General features: G+C 36.5%; 1 protein-coding gene across 3 annotated transcripts in view; it reads right to left on the bottom strand.

Moving 5' to 3' along the window:
- pif1 (PIF1 5'-to-3' DNA helicase homolog (S. cerevisiae)) overlaps window positions 1–17,809 on the bottom strand; it is a 148,520-nt gene that overhangs the window by 51,986 nt on the left and 78,725 nt on the right. For 2 of the 3 annotated variants that reach the window (XM_072912875.1, XM_072912873.1), the window contains one exon: window positions 6,089–6,649. In XM_072912875.1, coding sequence (XP_072768976.1) covers window positions 6,089–6,637 — 549 coding nt within the window. In that variant the 5' untranslated portion in view covers window positions 6,638–6,649. Of the gene's footprint in view, window positions 1–6,088; window positions 6,650–13,567; window positions 13,694–17,809 lie in introns of those variants that run through there. The other variant, XM_072912874.1, reaches the window with a different exon arrangement.

Consider the following 17,809-nt stretch of genomic DNA (forward strand, 5'->3'; position numbering starts at 1 on the left):
TTATTGCTTACCAAAGTCGTACTAAAACATGTTGATAGATTTTTGAGCGCCGTGTGTAATGTTCTATATTTTCTATGGAACATATAAAATGTTGGTGTTTACTTGAGTCATATTGCAGTCCACACAAACCTCTTATGTTTGACTGCCACCTACTGGTCACACTTATTACATCATGTATCAAATAAAATTGCATCGAGGTCAGTAAGCAAAACCAGAATTATAAGGTTATAAGGTGCACTGTCGAGTTTTGAGGAAAAAAATGATTTTAAGTGCGCCTAAGGTCCGGAAAATACGGTATTAATCATTTCTGGGATGCGCTGTGGCGTCCTACTCTGTGCAGCGGCCCTTGAACGCACCGTAACACCTCGATCTCTTAGTATAGAACAGGGGTCGGCAACTCGCGGCTCTTTAGCGCCGCCCTAGTGGCTCTCTGAAGCTTTTTCAAAAATGTATGAAAAATGGAGAAAGATGAGGGGGAAAAAAAAAAAAAAAAATGTTTTTTAATATTGTTTCTGTAGGAGGACAAACATGACACAAACCTCCCTAATTGTTATAAAGCACACTGTTTATATTAAACATGCGTCACTGATTCGAGTATTTGGCGAGCGCTGTTTTGTCCTACTAATGTTGGCGGTCCTTGAACTCACCGTAGTTTGTTTACATGTATAACTTTCTCCGACTTTCTAGGACGTGTTTTATGCCACTTCTTTTTCTGTCTCATTTTGTCCACCAAACTTTTAACGTTGTGCATGAATGCACAAAGGTGAGTTTTGTTGATGTTATTGACTTGTGTGGAGTGCTAATCAGACATATATTCAAATGTCTATTCTTGGTGTTGGCTTTTATCAAAAAAATTTCCCCCAAAAATGCGACTTATATAGGTTTTTTTCCTTCTTTATTATGCATTTTCGGCCGGTGCGACTTATACTACGGAGCGACTTATAGTCCGAAAAATACGGCAGTATTTTCTCACTAAATGTAATTGATTTTTTTCATTTTGACAGAAAAAAAATATATGTACTTCTTGAAATTGCATGCCTTTTAAACTTTAATAGTATCCATTATTGCAACAAATATTACAGTATATTATCATACTTTCCAAAAAATTTTGGTCTAAATAAAAATACTTAATTTACAGCAAACTACCCATCAAATCAATAAAAATGACAATACATTTTACGTTGTTCTTTACAGCACATTACTGTAAATTGAAAAAAAAAAAAAACGACTGCTGTTTTTTGCGTTAAAATTCTGTTGGCTGAGCTGCGAGTTTTTTACTGTAAAATCTACGGTTGTTTTTAACGGTGCAATTCTGTATGAAAGGTGCTATACAAATAAAATGTATTATTATTATTATTATTGCTTACCAAAGTCGTACTAAAACATGTTAATAGATTTTTGAGCGCCGTGTGTAATGTTCTATATTTTCTATGGAACATATAAAATGTTGGTGTTTACTTGAGTCATATTGCAGTCTACACAAACCTCTTATGTTTGACCCGCCATCTACTGGTCACACTTATTACATCATGTATCAAATAAAATTGCATCGAGGTCAGTAAGCAAAACCAGAATTATCAGGTTATAAAGGTGCACTGTCGAGTTTTGAGGAAAAAAATGATTTTAAGTGCGCCTAAGGTCCGGAAAATATGGTATTAATCATTTCTGGGATGCGCTGTGGCGTCCTACTCTGTGCAGCGGCCCTTGAACGCACCGTAACACCTCGATCTCTTAGTATAGAACAGGGGTCGGCAACCTGCGGCTCTTTAGCGCCGCCCTAGTGGCTCTCTGGAGCTTTTTCAAAAATGTATGAAAAATGGAAAAAGATGAGGGGGAAAAATAAATATATTTTTTTGTTTTAATATGGTTTCTGTAGGAGGACAAACATGACACAAACCTCCCTAACTGTTATAAAGCACACTGTTTATATTAAACATGCTTCACTGATGCGAGTATTTGGATAGCGCCGTTTTGTCCTACTAATTTTGGCTGTCCTTGAACTCACCGTAGTTTGTTTACATGTATAACTTTCTCCGACTTTCTAGGACGTGTTTTATGCCACTTTTTTTTCCGTCTCATTTTGTCCACCAAACTTTTAACGTTGTGCGTGAATGCACAAAGGTGAGTTTTGTTGATGTTATTGACTTGTGTGGAGTGCTAATCAGACATATTTGGTCACTGCATGACTGCAAGCTAATCGATGCTAACATGCTATTTAGGCTAGCTATATGTACATATTGCATCATTATGCCTCATTTGTAGCTATATTTGAGGTCATTTAGTTTCCTTTAGGTCATCTTAATTCAATGTATATCTCATGACACACCATCTGTATGTAATATGGCTTTTAATTTTTTTGCGGCTCCAGACAGATTTGTTTTTGTATTTTTAGTCCAATATGGCTTTTTCAACATTTTGGGTTGCCGACCCCTGTTCTATACTAAGAGATCGAGGTGTTACGGTGCCTTCAAGGACCGCTGCACAGAGTAGGACGCCACAACGCATGCCGGAAATGATAAATATCGTATTTTCCGGACTATAAGGCTCATTTAAAATCTTTTTTTTCCTCAAAACTCGACAGTGCGCCTTATAACCCGGTGCGTCTAATGTACGGAATAATTCTGGTTTTGCTTACCGACCTCGATGCATTTTTGGTACATGATGTAATGACAAGTGTGACCAGTAGATGGCAGTCAAACATAAGAGATACGTGTAGACTGCAATATGATGGCGATATGACTCAAGTAAACAACATTAATATTTTATATGTTCGATTGAAAATATAGAACATTACACACAACGCTCAAAAATCTATCATGTTTTAGTATGACTTTGGTAAGCTATAATAATAATAATAAAGTTTATTTGTATAGCACCTTTCATACAGAACTGCAGCTCAAAGTGCTTCACAGCAGTAAAAAACATTAAGTAAAAACATGGTAAAAACAAGTATAGAAAATGGAAAATAAATTATAACAAATAAAAATAAAGATAAAAGCAAAGTGAAAACAAAAGGATCAGACAATAATAATTACAATAATCATAGCGTGGAACAAGAAAGTAATGTAGGAAATAAAAGGCTAGAACTAACGCAGAGTAAAATACAGCTGCTGTGGGTGATAGTGTAATGGTTAAAGGTGTAGTTAGCCGGCTTCTCTGATATCTAATTTAGATGCTTGAGTAAAGAGGTTTTAAGCTGTTTTTTGAAGATATCTATCAAGTTATGAAGCCGCACCACTTGATGTGCTTCAACATAGGAGTATTATTATGGTGTGTGTATAAGGTAAGACATTATCTGGTGTTTTGTTTCGCAATATTATGCAAAATCTACTTTTCTTACCTTCTGGTGCCTGCTGATCTGTATTTGGGATCTGCATAAATCCTGAAAATTTGCGCGAGTCCGCCTTTGTAGTCCGTGCCGACCCCGTAGTCAATAAGCTTCTTTTTCTCTATCTTCTTGTTATGTGACATTCGTCCTCCGCTGTTGCCATTTCTAATATAAAGTAGTGTAAAGTTCTTACTTATATCTGTCAGTAAACTCGTCATGAAAGCGCTAAAACATACCGGTGTAGTGAGTTTATATTATTCACCCAAGGAACTTTAGATATTTGAGAGTTCCGGTCGGACGGTTTTTCACGGGACACATTTCCGGCGGATGAGGAGACGCTGCTCCGTTATTGATTGAAGTAAAGTGTGAATGTCATTAAAACAGTTAGCTCCATCTTTTGACACTTCTTCCACTCCCGTCCTTGCATGCTACACCGCTACAACAAAGATGACGGGGAGAAGACGCTGTCGAAGGTGAGCCACGTAAATAAGACCGCCCACTAAACAGCGCATCCGGAAGCAACTGTTAGAAAGCATCTTGAAGATGATCTGTAAAACATCATCTATGCAGCATTTTGACCAAAGAACTACCATTACATGTTATGTAGACCACAAGGAAGTGTTTTACATTTATAATTTTTTTTTTATATATGACCCTTTTAATGCGCCTTATAATCCGGTGCACCTTATATATGGAGATAGTAGTACATATATCACCTGTAAGGTTTAGGTTGTATATACATATATGTATATATATATATATATATATATATATATATATATATACACATATACATACATATATATGTATATATATATATATATATATATATATATACACATATATACATACATATATATATATATATATATATATATATATATATATATACACATATATATATATATATATATATATATATATATATATATATATATATATACATACATACATACATACATACATACATACATACATACATACATACATACATACATACATATATATATATATATATATATATATATATATATATATATATATATATATATAAAAATAAATCTCTAGTTCATTAGTATTCCTGCTAGAATTTTAACATTTTAACAAAAGACGGTTTTGACTGTTGAATCAACAATACAGTTTGTTATAAACTGAAAAGAAGCGACACAATTAAACAGGATGAAGGTTGGCTCTAAAGCCACATTGATTTTGGGGGTTTGACTGTGCCAACTTGCGATTATGTAATGAGAGGTGCCTTCCGAAGGTTTCTCGTTGTTCCCATCGGGTCAAGTTTTTTCTTGCCCTGATGTGGGATCAGATGGCGTCGTTGTTTGTGCAGCCCTTTGAGACATTTGTGATTAAGGGCTATACAAGCAAACCTTGATTGATTGATTGATGTATGAAAAAAGATCAAAATAGACCATTCATCGGCAGTGCGCCTTATAATCCGGTGCGCCCTATGGTCCGGAAAATACGGTAATATGTTTGATTTACTTGTTACTGACTTTTTAAATACACTTTAAAGCGCTACAGTACAGACTAATAATTAGAACAGTAAAAGCTTACAGATAAAATACTAAGATATAAACTAGGGCTGGGCGATATATCGATATACTCGATATATCGCGGGTTTGTCTCTGTGCGATATAGAAAATGACTATATCGTGATATTCGAGTATACGTTCTCACGCAGTTGCTTTTAGCATTACACTACAGCATGGGTGTCAAACTCTGGCCCGCGGGCCAAATTTGGCTTGCCGTGTAATTTCACTTGGCCCTTGAGGCGATATCAAATTAACACTAGAGCTGGCCCGCACATTTCGGGAAAAACATCCGCACCGTAACACAACATAAACACAACAGAACAAATACCCAGAATCCTTTGCAGCACTAACTCTTCCGGGACACTACTACTGTGTATGTGTGTGTGTGAGGGGGGGCGGGGTTTGGTGGTAGCGGGGGTGTATTTTGTAGCGTCCCGGAAGAGTTAGTACTGCAAAGGGTTCTGGGTATTTGTTCTGTTGTGTTTATGTTGTGTTACTGTGCGGATGTTCTCCCGAAATGTGTTTGTCATTCTTGTTTGGTGTGGATTCACAGTGTGGCGTATATTTCTAACAATGTTAAAGTTTTTTATACAGCCACCCTCAGTGTAACCTGTATCGCTGTTGATCAAGTATGCGTTGCATTCACGTGTGTGTGTGTACAGAAGCCGCACATATCTTGTGACTGGGCCGGCACGTTGTTAGAATGGATGAAAAGCGGACGTGACGACAGCTCGTAGAGGACGTTAAAGGCAGTGCCTTTAAGGCACGCCCCCAAGACTGTGGTCCGGGTGAACTACGAGATATAATGACTGATGAACACCTTCGTTCGATAATGAAGGTTGCCTCAGCTCAAAGCCTGAGCCCCGACAATAATGATCCAGCATCCAAGAAAAGATGGCAGGTATCACATCAGATTAGATCAGTGTGTTGCAAACTGAGCAGTTTAAAGTCCTGAATGGTTGGTTTATTCATTGTTATTTTTATTTCAAAATGTATTAGCCTGTGGAAAAAGTTAATGTTGATATTTACCTTAGAAGGCTGCAAATAGAAAATAGGCATTCAATTTTTATTTAAATTGTATTTGATATGCCATTGATATTTTTTAATTATCATTATTTGAAACTGGATTTTGCATGTCACACATGCACTAACCCCTGTGCCACCGTGCAGCCCCATTTCTCTGCAATACTCCTCATATTTCTCAAAATGTACTCACCGGGCTGAAGTTACAGTCACTCCTTGATCTTTTGACCTGCTGTCCACTTCCTGCGCTCATGTTGGTGCGGTCTGACAGGCCTTTGGGAGGAACCTTACTTCTCAGCTCGTTGACCTTCTGAAGGTCTTTTTGCTGCAGGGGGCTGATGGCCTCAAAGCTGCGGGGCAATCCGGCTTTCAGTTTCTCCCGGCCGCTCAGAGCTCTGCTCCCCATCCCGGCTTGGTGTTTGATGCTCAGAGTTCTTAGGAAGAGGCCGAGCTGGTCGGGGGGGCAGTTGGAGATGAACACCTGGATGTTCCCGGGGAGCAGTTTGACCGTGCACTTCCCATCGCGGGCGAATTTGGTGAAAAGTTTGAAGTCACTGAGGGGATAATTTAGCGAGAGTTTCCCATCGCAGATACGGAGGATGAGCTCCTGGAACTCGTTCCGTCCCAGAATAACAGTCGCTTTGCGGATGACCTGCCTGCGGGTGGTTTGTCCTGATGCGTTCAGGTGCTCGGTGGTCACACAACACTGCAGTTGGGCGCCGTCATCTACCGCTCCGGACATCGCGGACACTTTCTGTAGGAGGACAAGAGCCCAAATATTTGAGTTTCACAAACATCATAGGAGTCCATTTATTTTAATGCAATTTATTGTCATACCCAAAATCAGGCCTGGGCAATTATTTTGACTCCGGGGCAAAATTTGGAGAAAAAAATGTGTCCGGGGGCCGGCATACCTATTTTTAGGAACACTAATACAAAACCTCCCAAAAATGTCTGATTGAATGCTAAAAACGTTATGACCACTTTAAAAAACGGAATTAAATTTAATTTTTTTTTACTGAATGAGACACCCAGAATGTACATGAAAATAAAGAATGTGGGATTTACAATATTAACTATGAACGATAAAACACTGAATATTGACAACATATTTTTAGGAACACTAATACAAAACCTCCCAATAATGTCTGATTGAATGCTAAAAACATTATGACAGACCGCCTGAAAAAATGGAATGAAATTTTACTTTTTTTTTTACCGAATGAGACACTCAGAATGTACTTGAAAAAAAAGAATGTGGGATTTACAATATTAACTATGAACGATAAAACACTGAATATTAACATATTTTTAGGAACACTAATACAAAACCTCCCAATAATGTCTGATTGAATGCTAAAAACATGACAGACCACCTTGAAAAAACGGAATTGAATTTTACATATTTTTACTGAATGAGACACCCAGAATGTACATAAAAATAAAGAATGCGGGATTTACAATATTAACTATGAACGATGAAACACTGAATATTGATAACATATTTTTAGGAACACTAATACAAAACCTCCCAATAATGTCTGAGTGAATGCTAAAAACGTTATGACAGACCGCCTTAAAAAACGGAATGAAATTTAATTTTTTTTTACTGAATGAGACACTCAGAATGTACATGAAAATAAAGAATGTGGGATTTACAATATTAACTATGAACGATAAAACACTGAATATTGATAACATATTTTTAGGAACACTAATACAAAACCTCACAATAATGTCTGATTGAATGCTAAAAACGTTATGACAGACCGCCTTAAAAAACGGAATTAAATTAAATTTTGTTACTGAATGAGACACCCAGAATGTACATGAAAATAAAGAATGTGGGATTTACAATATTAACTATGAACGATAAAACGCTGAATATTGACATCATATTTTTAGGAAAACTGATACAAAACCTCACAATAATGTCTGATTGAATGCTAAAAACGTTATGACAGACCCCCAGAAAAATCGGAATTAAATTTTACACATTTTTACTGAATGAGACACCCAGAATGTACATGAAAATAAAGAATGTGGGATTTAAAATATTAACTATGAACGATAAAACACTGAATATTGACAACATATTTTTAGGAACACTAATACAAAACTTCACAATAATGTCTGATTGAATGCTAAAAACGTTATGACAGACCACCTTAAAAAACGGAATTAAATTAAAATTTTTTTTTACTGAATGAGACACTCAGAATGTACATGAAAATAAAGAATGTGGTATTTACAATATAAACTATGAACGATAAAACACTAAATATTGACATGTTTTTAAGAACACTAATACAAAACCTCCCAATAATGTCTGATTGAATGCTAAAAACATGACAGATCGCCAGAAAAAATTGAATGAAATTTTACTTTTTATTTTACTGAATGAGACACTCAGAATGTACATGAAAATAAAGAATGTGGGATTTACAATATTAACTATGAACGATAAAACACTGAATATTAACATATTTTTAGGAAGACTAATACAAAACCCCCCAATAATGTCTGATTGAATGCTAAAAACGTTATGACAGACCACCTTAAAAAAACGGAATGAAATTTAATTTTTTTTACTGAATGAGACACTCAGAATGTACATGAAAATAAAGAATGTGGGATTTACAATATTATCTATGAACGATAAAACACTGAATATTAACATATTTTTAGGAACACTAATACAAAACCTCCCAATAATGTCTGATTGAATGCTAAAAACATGACAGACCGCCTGAAAAAATGGAATGACATTTTACTTTTTTTTTACTGAATGAGAGACACTCAGAATGTACATGAATATAAAGAATGCGGGATTTACAATATTAACTATGAACGATAAAACGCTGAATATTGATAACATATTTTTAGGAACACTAATAAAAAACCTCCCAATAATGTTTGATTGAATGCTAAAACATTCAGACAGACCGCCTTAAAAAAACGGAATGAAATTTAAAATTTTTTTACTGAATGAGACACTCAGAATGTACTTGAAAATAAAGAATGTGGGATTTACAATATTAACTATGAACGATAAAACACTGAATATTGACAACATATTTTCAGGAACACTAATACAAAACCTCACAATAAGGTCTGATTGAATGCTAAAAACGTTATGACAGACCCCCAGAAAAATCGGAATTAAATTTTACACATTTTTACTGAATGAGACACCCAGAATGTACATGAAAATAAAGAATGTGGGATTTAAAATATTAACTATGAACGATAAAACACTGAATATTGACAACATATTTTTAGGAACACTAATACAAAACTTCACAATAATGTCTGAATGCTAAAAACGTTATGACAGACCGCCTTAAAAAACGGAATGAAATTTAATTTTTTTTTACTGAATGAGACACTCAGAATGTACATGAAAATAAAGAATGTGGGATTTACAATATTAACTATGAACGATAAAACACTGAATATTGATAACATATTTTTAGGAACACTAATACGAAACCTCACAATAATGTCTGATTGAATGCTAAAAACGTTATGACAGACCGCCTTAAAAAACGGAATTAAATTTAATTTTGTTACTGAATGAGACACCCAGAATGTACATGAAAATAAAGAATGTGGGATTTACAATATTAACTATGAACGATAAAACGCTGAATATTGACATCATATTTTTAGGAAAACTGATACAAAACCTCACAATAATGTCTGATTGAATGCTAAAAACGTTATGACATACCCCCAGAAAAATCGGAATTAAATTTTACACATTTTTACTGAATGAGACACCCAGAATGTACATGAAAATAAAGAATGTGGGATTTAAAATATTAACTATGAACGATAAAACACTGAATATTGACAACATATTTTTAGGAACACTAATACAAAACTTCACAATAATGTCTGATTGAATGCTAAAAACGTTATGACAGACCGCCTTAAAAAACGGAATTAAATTAAAAAAATTTTTTACTGAATGAGACACTCAGAATGTACATGAAAATAAAGAATGTGGTATTTACAATATAAACTATGAACGATAAAACACTGAATATTGACATGTTTTTAAGAACACTAATACAAAACCTCCCAATAATGTCTGATTGAATGCTAAAAACATGACAGACCGCCAGAAAAAATGGAATGAAATTTTACTTTTTTTTTTACTGAATGAGACACTCAGAGTGTACTTGAAAATAAAGAATGTGGTTTTTACAATATTAACTATGAACGATAAAACACTGAATATTAACATATTTTTAGGAAGACTAATACAAAACCCCCCAATAATGTCTGATTGAATGCTAAAAACGTTATGACAGACCACCTTAAAAAAACGGAATGAAATTTTATTTTTTTTACTGAATGAGACACTCAGAATGTACTTGAAAATAAAGAATGTGGGATTTACAATATTATCTATGAACGATAAAACACTGAATATTAACATATTTTTAGGAACACTTATACAAAACCTCCCAATAATGTCTGATTGAATGCTAAAAACATGACAGACCGCCTGAAAAAATGGAATGAAATTTTACTTTTTTTTTACTGAATGAGAGACACTCAGAATGTACATGAATATAAAGAATGCGGGATTTACAATATTAACTATGAACGATAAAACACTGAATATTGATAACATATTTTTAGGAACACTAATAAAAAACCTCCCAATAATGTTTGATTGAATGCTAAAACATTCAGACAGACCGCCTTAAAAAAACGGAATGAAATTTAAAAATTGTTTACTGAATGAGACACTCAGAATGTACATGAAAATAAAGAATGTGGTATTTACAATATAAACTATGAACGATAAAACACTGAATATTGACATGTTTTTAAGAACACTAATACAAAACCTCCCAATGTCTGATTGAATGCTAAAAACATGACAGACCGCCTGAAAAAATGGAATGAAATTTTACATTTTTTTACTAAATGAGACTCTCAGAATGTACATGAAAATAAAGAATGTGGGATTTACAATATTAACTATGAACGATAAAACACTGAATATTGACAACATATGAACGTCACACCCCCTCTCGATCGACATATTTTACAAACAAGCAAAACGCAACAAAAATGCAACAAACACAGCGAAATATGAACATGATGGGTAAAAAAAACCCCACCTACAATCTTATACATCTGATAAATCACTAAGCTTTAGAACTTTGTTGTAAAAATCTCCTTCCGCGTCTGTCCCTGACACCCACATTTCAGGCTGGCCGCTCTGGAAACACTCTGTGGAAACGCTCCCCGCCCACACTGCTTGGTGCCTCGTCTGAGCTGCTGTGACTTAGATGACCATAGTAGCTAATTAGATTACCATAGTAACTAATTAGATGACCATAGTAACTAATTAGATGACCATAGTAGCTAATTAGATGACCATAGTAACTAATTAGATGACCATAGTAGCTAATTAGATGACCATAGTAACTAATTAGATGACCATAGTAACTAATTAGATGACCATAGTAACTAATTAGATGACCATAGTAGCTAATTAGATGACCATAGTAACTAGTATATCATGCAAAAGCGCAGATTCCAACCATTGAAATACTTTGTATAGTTCAAGACTTACGGTCATTTGAAAACATCACTGCACATCATAATGGGTTTTATGGTCGGAATAGAGATCTGCCCGAGAGGGACCAGCGGTAGAAAATTATCATTATCATTATCATAAATGTTTTAATTATTTTAACTTTTTTCGCGGGGGGGTCGCTGGAGCCTATCTCAGCTGCATTCAGTTTCCATCTTAAAGACCTAAAAAAAATTATTTGGGAATGTCCGGCGGGCCAGATTGAAAAGCTTAACGAACAGGGGTCGATGCGACTCTTTAGCACCGCCCTAGTGGCTCTCTGGAGCTTTTTCAAAATTTTATGAAAAATGGAAAAAGATGAGGGGAAAAAAATATTTTTTTGTTTTAATATGGTTTCTGGAGGAGGACAAACATGACACAAAACTCCCTAATTGTTATAAAGCACACTGTTTATATTAAACATGCTTCACTGATTCGAGTATTTGGCGAGCGCCGTTTTGTCCTACTAATTTCGGCGGTCCTTGAACTCACCATAGTTTGTTTACATGTATAACTTTCTCCGACTTTCTAGGACGTGTTTTATGCCACTTCTTTTTCTGTCTCATTTTGTACACCAGACTTTTAAGGTTGTGCATGAAGGCACAAAGGTGAGTTTTGTTGATGTTATTGACTTGTGTGGAGTGCTAATCAGACATATTTGGTCACTGCATGACTGCAAGCTAATCAATGCTAACATGCTATTTAGGCTAGCTATATGTACATATTTAGGGATGTCCGATAATGGCTTTTTGCCGATATCCGATATTGTCCAATCAACCGATACCAATATATACAGTCGTGGAATTAACACATTATTATGCCTAATTTGGACAACCAATTATGGTGAAGATAAGGTCCTTTTTTAAAAGAAATTCATAAAATAAAATAAGATAAATAAATTAAAAACATTTTCTTGAATAAAAAAGAAAATAAAAACAGTTACATAGAAACTAGTAATTAATGAAAATGAGTAAAATTAACTGTTAAAGGTTAGTACTATTAGTGGACCAGCAGCACGCACAATCATGTGTGCTTACGGACTGTATCCCTTGCAGACTGTATTGATATATATTGATATATAATGTAGGAACCAGAATATTAATAACAGAAAGAAACAACCCTTTTGTACGAATGAGTGTGAATGAGTGTAAATGGGGGAGGGAGGTTTTTTTTGGGTTGGTGCACTAATTGCAAGTGTATCTTGTGTTTTTTATGTTGATTTAATAAAAAAAAAAAACCATACCGATAATAAAAAAAAACGATACCGATCATTTCCGATATTACATTTTAAAGCATTCTGTACATATTGCATCATTATGCCTCATTTGTAGCTATATTTGAGGCCATTTAGTTTCCTTTAAGTCCTCTTAATTCTATTTATAGCTCATGACACACTATCTGTATGTAATATGGCTTTTTAATTTTTTGCGGCTCCAGACAGATTTGTTTTTGTATTTTTGGTCCAATATGGCTCCTTCAACATTTTGGGTTGCCGACCCCTGTCTAGAATAAACTTTCACGGGCTCAGAGGCGAGAAAGCAGCTCACCAGCCGATGACGTCAACATAGCCCTCTGTGACAATAATGCACCGCTAAAAATAGTTTGTCTGCGTTAGTGTTTATAATAACAATACCACTAATACTTGTTAATATTCAATTAAGTCACCAAATGTAAATGGAATATTGTTTTTATTGGGTTTTATGGTCGGAATAGAGATCTGCCCGAGAGGGACTAGCAGTAGAAAATTATAATTTAATACATTTTTTAATTATTTTAATTTTTTTAAACAAATCTGTCAATTGTTATGTATTTTTTTTAGTTACGTTTATATACCGGGAAGTGAATAATAATCAGTAATGGCTGGATAAAGTGTAGGATTAAATAAGCTCTGCTTCTTCCTACTCCTTTTCGAACATGCTCAATTGTGCAAAAGTAAAGGTGATGTTCCTTCAGTGGGTGCATTGTTTCAGCACGCAAGTAGCGTCACTACGTAAAGTTTGTATCATAAAGTATAGTCAACGTCAACAAAATGGTAGGAATAAACATGCATGCGTGGTTGATAAAAAGCTTTACCTGCAACTTCTGCTCCGCTTCTGTCGACAGATCGAGTGACAACAGTGGAATCTCCACTCGGGGAGAAAACACCGATTTCAAATTTTCAGCGTGGGTGAATTGAGCCAATCACAGAGGGAGGTTGCTGGCCAATCAGAGGGAGGAGATTTAACATTGTAGCCAATGAGAAAGGGCGCAGCCGAACCATGTGACTTGACCAAAACCAATAGCGCGCATGCATGCTGATGACGTCACTATATGTCTGTGCTTCCGGAAATAGGGCAACGACGTCATTATTTCTTAGTCTTTTGCTCTAAACGTAAACGTTGTATTTTGAACAAAGACTTACTAAGATGTATTATATTTACAGTACGTGTCACTGGTACATAAATGTGTACTTTGGACTTAAAGAGTAAGATTTCGTAAATATCACACAAGGCGCAGCTTTAGTCATTCGGTTTTGTTACACTGTCGTGCTGAAATACAAACCCCGTTTCTATATGAGTTGGGAAATTGTGTTAGATGTAAATATAAACGGAATACAATGATTTGTAAAACCTTTTCAACCCATATTCAATTGAATGCACTACAAAGACAAGATATTTGATGTTCAAACTCATAAACTTTTTTTTTTTTCTGCAAATAATAATTAACTTAGAATTTCATGGCTGCAACACGTGCCAAAGTAGTTGGGAAAGGGCATGTTCACCACTGTGTTACATGGCCTTTCCTTTTAACAACACTCAGTAAACGATTGGGAACTGAGGAAACTAATTGTTGAAGCTTTGAAAGTGGAATTATTTCCCATTCTTGTTTTATGTAGAGCTTCAGTCGTTCTACAGTCCGGGGTCTCCGCTGTCGTATTTTACGCTTCATAATGCGCCACACATTTTCGATGGGAGACAGGTCTGGACTGCAGGCGGGCCAGGAAAGTACCCGCACTCTTTTTTTACGAAGCCATGCTGTTGTAACACGTGCTGAATGTGGCTTGGCATTGTCTTGCTGAAATAAGCAGGGGCGTCCATTAGATGGCAGCATATGTTGTTCCAAAACCTGTATGTACCTTTCAGCATTAATGGTGCCTTCACAGATGTGTAAGTTACCCATGCCTCGTGCACTAATGCACTCCCATACCATCACAGATGCTGGCTTTTGAACTTTGCGTCGATAACAGTCTGGATGGTTCGCTTCCCCTTTGGTCCGGATGACACAATGTCGAATATTTTCAAAAACTATTTGAAATGTGGACTCGTCAGACCACAGAACACTTTTCCACTTTGCATGAGTCCATCTTAGATGATCTCGGGCCCAGAGAAGCCGGCGGCGTTTCTGGGTGTTGTTGATAAATGGCTTTCGCTTTGCATAGTAGAGCTTTAACTTGCACTTACAGATGTAGCGACCAACTGTAGTTACTGACAGTGGTTTTCTGAAGTGTTCCTGAACCCATGTGGTGATATCCTTTAGAGATTGATGTCGGTTTTTGATACAGTGCCGTCTGAGGGATCGAAGGTCACGGTCATTCAATGTTGGTTTCCGGCCAGGAGTGATTTCTCCAGATTCTCTTAACCTTTTGATGATATTATGGACCGTAGATATTGAAATCCCTAAATTTCTTGCAATTGCACTTTGAGAAACGTTGTTGTTAAACTGTTTGACTATTTGCTCACGCAGTTGTGGACAAAGTGGTGACCATCGCCCCATCCTTTCTTGTGAAAGACTGAGCATTTTTTGGGAAGCTGTTTTTATACCCAATCATGGCACCCACCTGTTCTCAATTAGCCTGCACACCTGTGGGATGTTCCAAATAAGTGTTTGATGAGCATTCCTCAACTTTATCAGTATTTATTGCCACCTTTCCCAACTTCTTTGTCACGTGTTGCTGGCATCAAATTCTAAAGTTAATGATTATTTGCACACAAAAAAAAAGTTTATCAGTTTGAACATCAAATATGTTGTCTTTGTAGCATATTCAACTGAATATGGGTTGAAAAGGATTTACAAATCATTGTATTCCGTTTATATTTACATCTAACACAATTACCCAACTCATATGGAAACGGGCCCTGCGATGAGGTGGCGACTTGTCCAGGGTGTACCCCGCCTTCCGCCCGATTGTAGCTGAGATAGGCTCCAGCGCCCCCCGCGACCCCAAAGGGAATAAGCGGTAGAAAATGGATGGATGGATGGATATGGAAACGGGGTTTGTATAAAAACATTAGAAAAATCATCAATGTACCTTGCACAATTAAAAATATAAAAATGCATTATTTATCATTATATTATTGTTGTCAGATCATGTAAAGTCCCAAATTATTCTGGTATATGGAGCTTATTTTTTTGTTGACACTGAATTTGTTTAACTGAAGTTTTTGCATTTAAATTTTGTGAACAAAATGTGTGCGTTTGAAAAATCAGTATTTAAAAATGTAGTGCACAAAAAATCAGGGTAAAAAAAAAAAAATGTTGCTGCTTCAAAACGCAAGATTAGGGCGATGTCTTCATTAAGCCCAATAACCCCTTAAACAAATAATTATTTAGCCTAAGCCCCGTTTCAGCCACACTAAACCAGCGTTTAAGGTTCCCCTCCTCGGACACATTTTTACACAGGTAAGTGCGCCGTGTATTTCTTGAATCTCCGGCTCTTAGCTTTGTATGGACTCATTGATCGTTTACAAACGGAGTTCGGAGAGGAAGTGACGCCAGAAAGACCGAGCCCCACACCGGAAGTGATGTCAGAAAGAACGCGCCACAGCAAGCTTCATAATAAAGCGGTTTCGTAACTCGGAGCTAACCACTGGAAATATGGAGGTGAGTCATCCAGACATGCCCGTGTTTCTCCTTCCGTCTGTACAGACCAGTGACGTGCGGTGAGGTTGATGGCTGGTGAGGCACTGACTTCATCACAGTCAGATTTACAAACATATGAACCCTAAAGAGTATCTTATTCACCATTTGATTGGCAGCAGTTAACGGGTTATGTTTAAAAGCTCATTCATTCTTCCCTGCTTGGCACTCAGCATCAAGGGTTGGAATTGGGGGTTAAATCACCAACAATTATTCCCGGGCGCGGCGCCGCTGCTGCCCACTGCTCCCCTCACCTCCCAGGGGGTGAACAAGGGGATGGGTCAAATGCAGAGGACAAATTTCACCACACCTAGTGTGTGTGTGACAATCATTGGTACTTTAACTTAACTTTAACTTTACACATACAAACTGTAGCACACAAAAAAGCACATTTAATAAAAAAAAAACGTTATTATGGTCTTACCTTTACTTATAAGTGTGGGAACAGTGGTGTTCGTGTTGGAGGAGTTGTGAATGAATGAAATATGAAATCTGTGCTGCAGTCTCCAGGTGTACCTAATGTTGTGTCCCTGCAGTCGTTCATGGCTCCTCCGGCGCGAGCATTGTTGTTTTTGCACTTTTTGACTTCTTGTTAAGTGACTTTTTTTGGGTGGATTTGGTCTTGCACATGGAGGGTTTGGGTGTGGGCTTTGGTTGGTGTGGCGCTCCCGTCGGGGGGTGCACTCTGCGCGTGGGTGCATTAACCGGCACCAGGAGGCGGGATTACGCGAGCCTCACACAGTGCGTCTTCGCAGCAGTTTTATGATTGCTCAGCACAAGAAATACGTTACACACATACAGTTGTTGACAAAATACACTGTACATTATATACCTCAGCTAACTAAACTATGGAAATGTATAATATAATTCATATAGCAATACGGTCTCACTGCACAGCAGGCCAGCAGTTAGCCGAGTCCGCAATCCATGTTGAGGCACTGAGTGACGTGCCTCAACTGGCTGCTGTTCACCGCACCGTCTCTTCTCAGTATTTGAACGGCAAATGTGAAAATTCTGCGATTTTGAATAAAAATAATCTAAAACTGGTTAAGTTAAATGGAAAATAACTTTATAGTATAATCACTGGATACATATAACAATTTAATTAATTTTTTTTCTTTTTACATTTTTTTTCTTTCCATGATGGCAGGTGAGGCTGGGCCTCACTTGCCTCTAGTGACCACACGTCACTGCTCGGCACTAACCACTGGAAAGATGGAGGTGAGTCATCCAGACATGCCCGTGTTTCTCCTTCCGTCTGTACAGACACTTGTGGAAATCACACATGAATACCTTAAGAGAAAGCGATTGCAGCTATTTGGGATACAACACTTCTCAGACGGCAAGAGAACTTTCCAATGTCCAGGTCAGCTGTAAATCTACTTAACTGAAAAACTTTTTCCATTTGTCGAAGGAGAG

Source organism: Nerophis lumbriciformis, linkage group LG03, assembly GCF_033978685.3.
Source record: "Nerophis lumbriciformis linkage group LG03, RoL_Nlum_v2.1, whole genome shotgun sequence".
NCBI lineage: Eukaryota > Metazoa > Chordata > Actinopteri > Syngnathiformes > Syngnathidae > Nerophis > Nerophis lumbriciformis.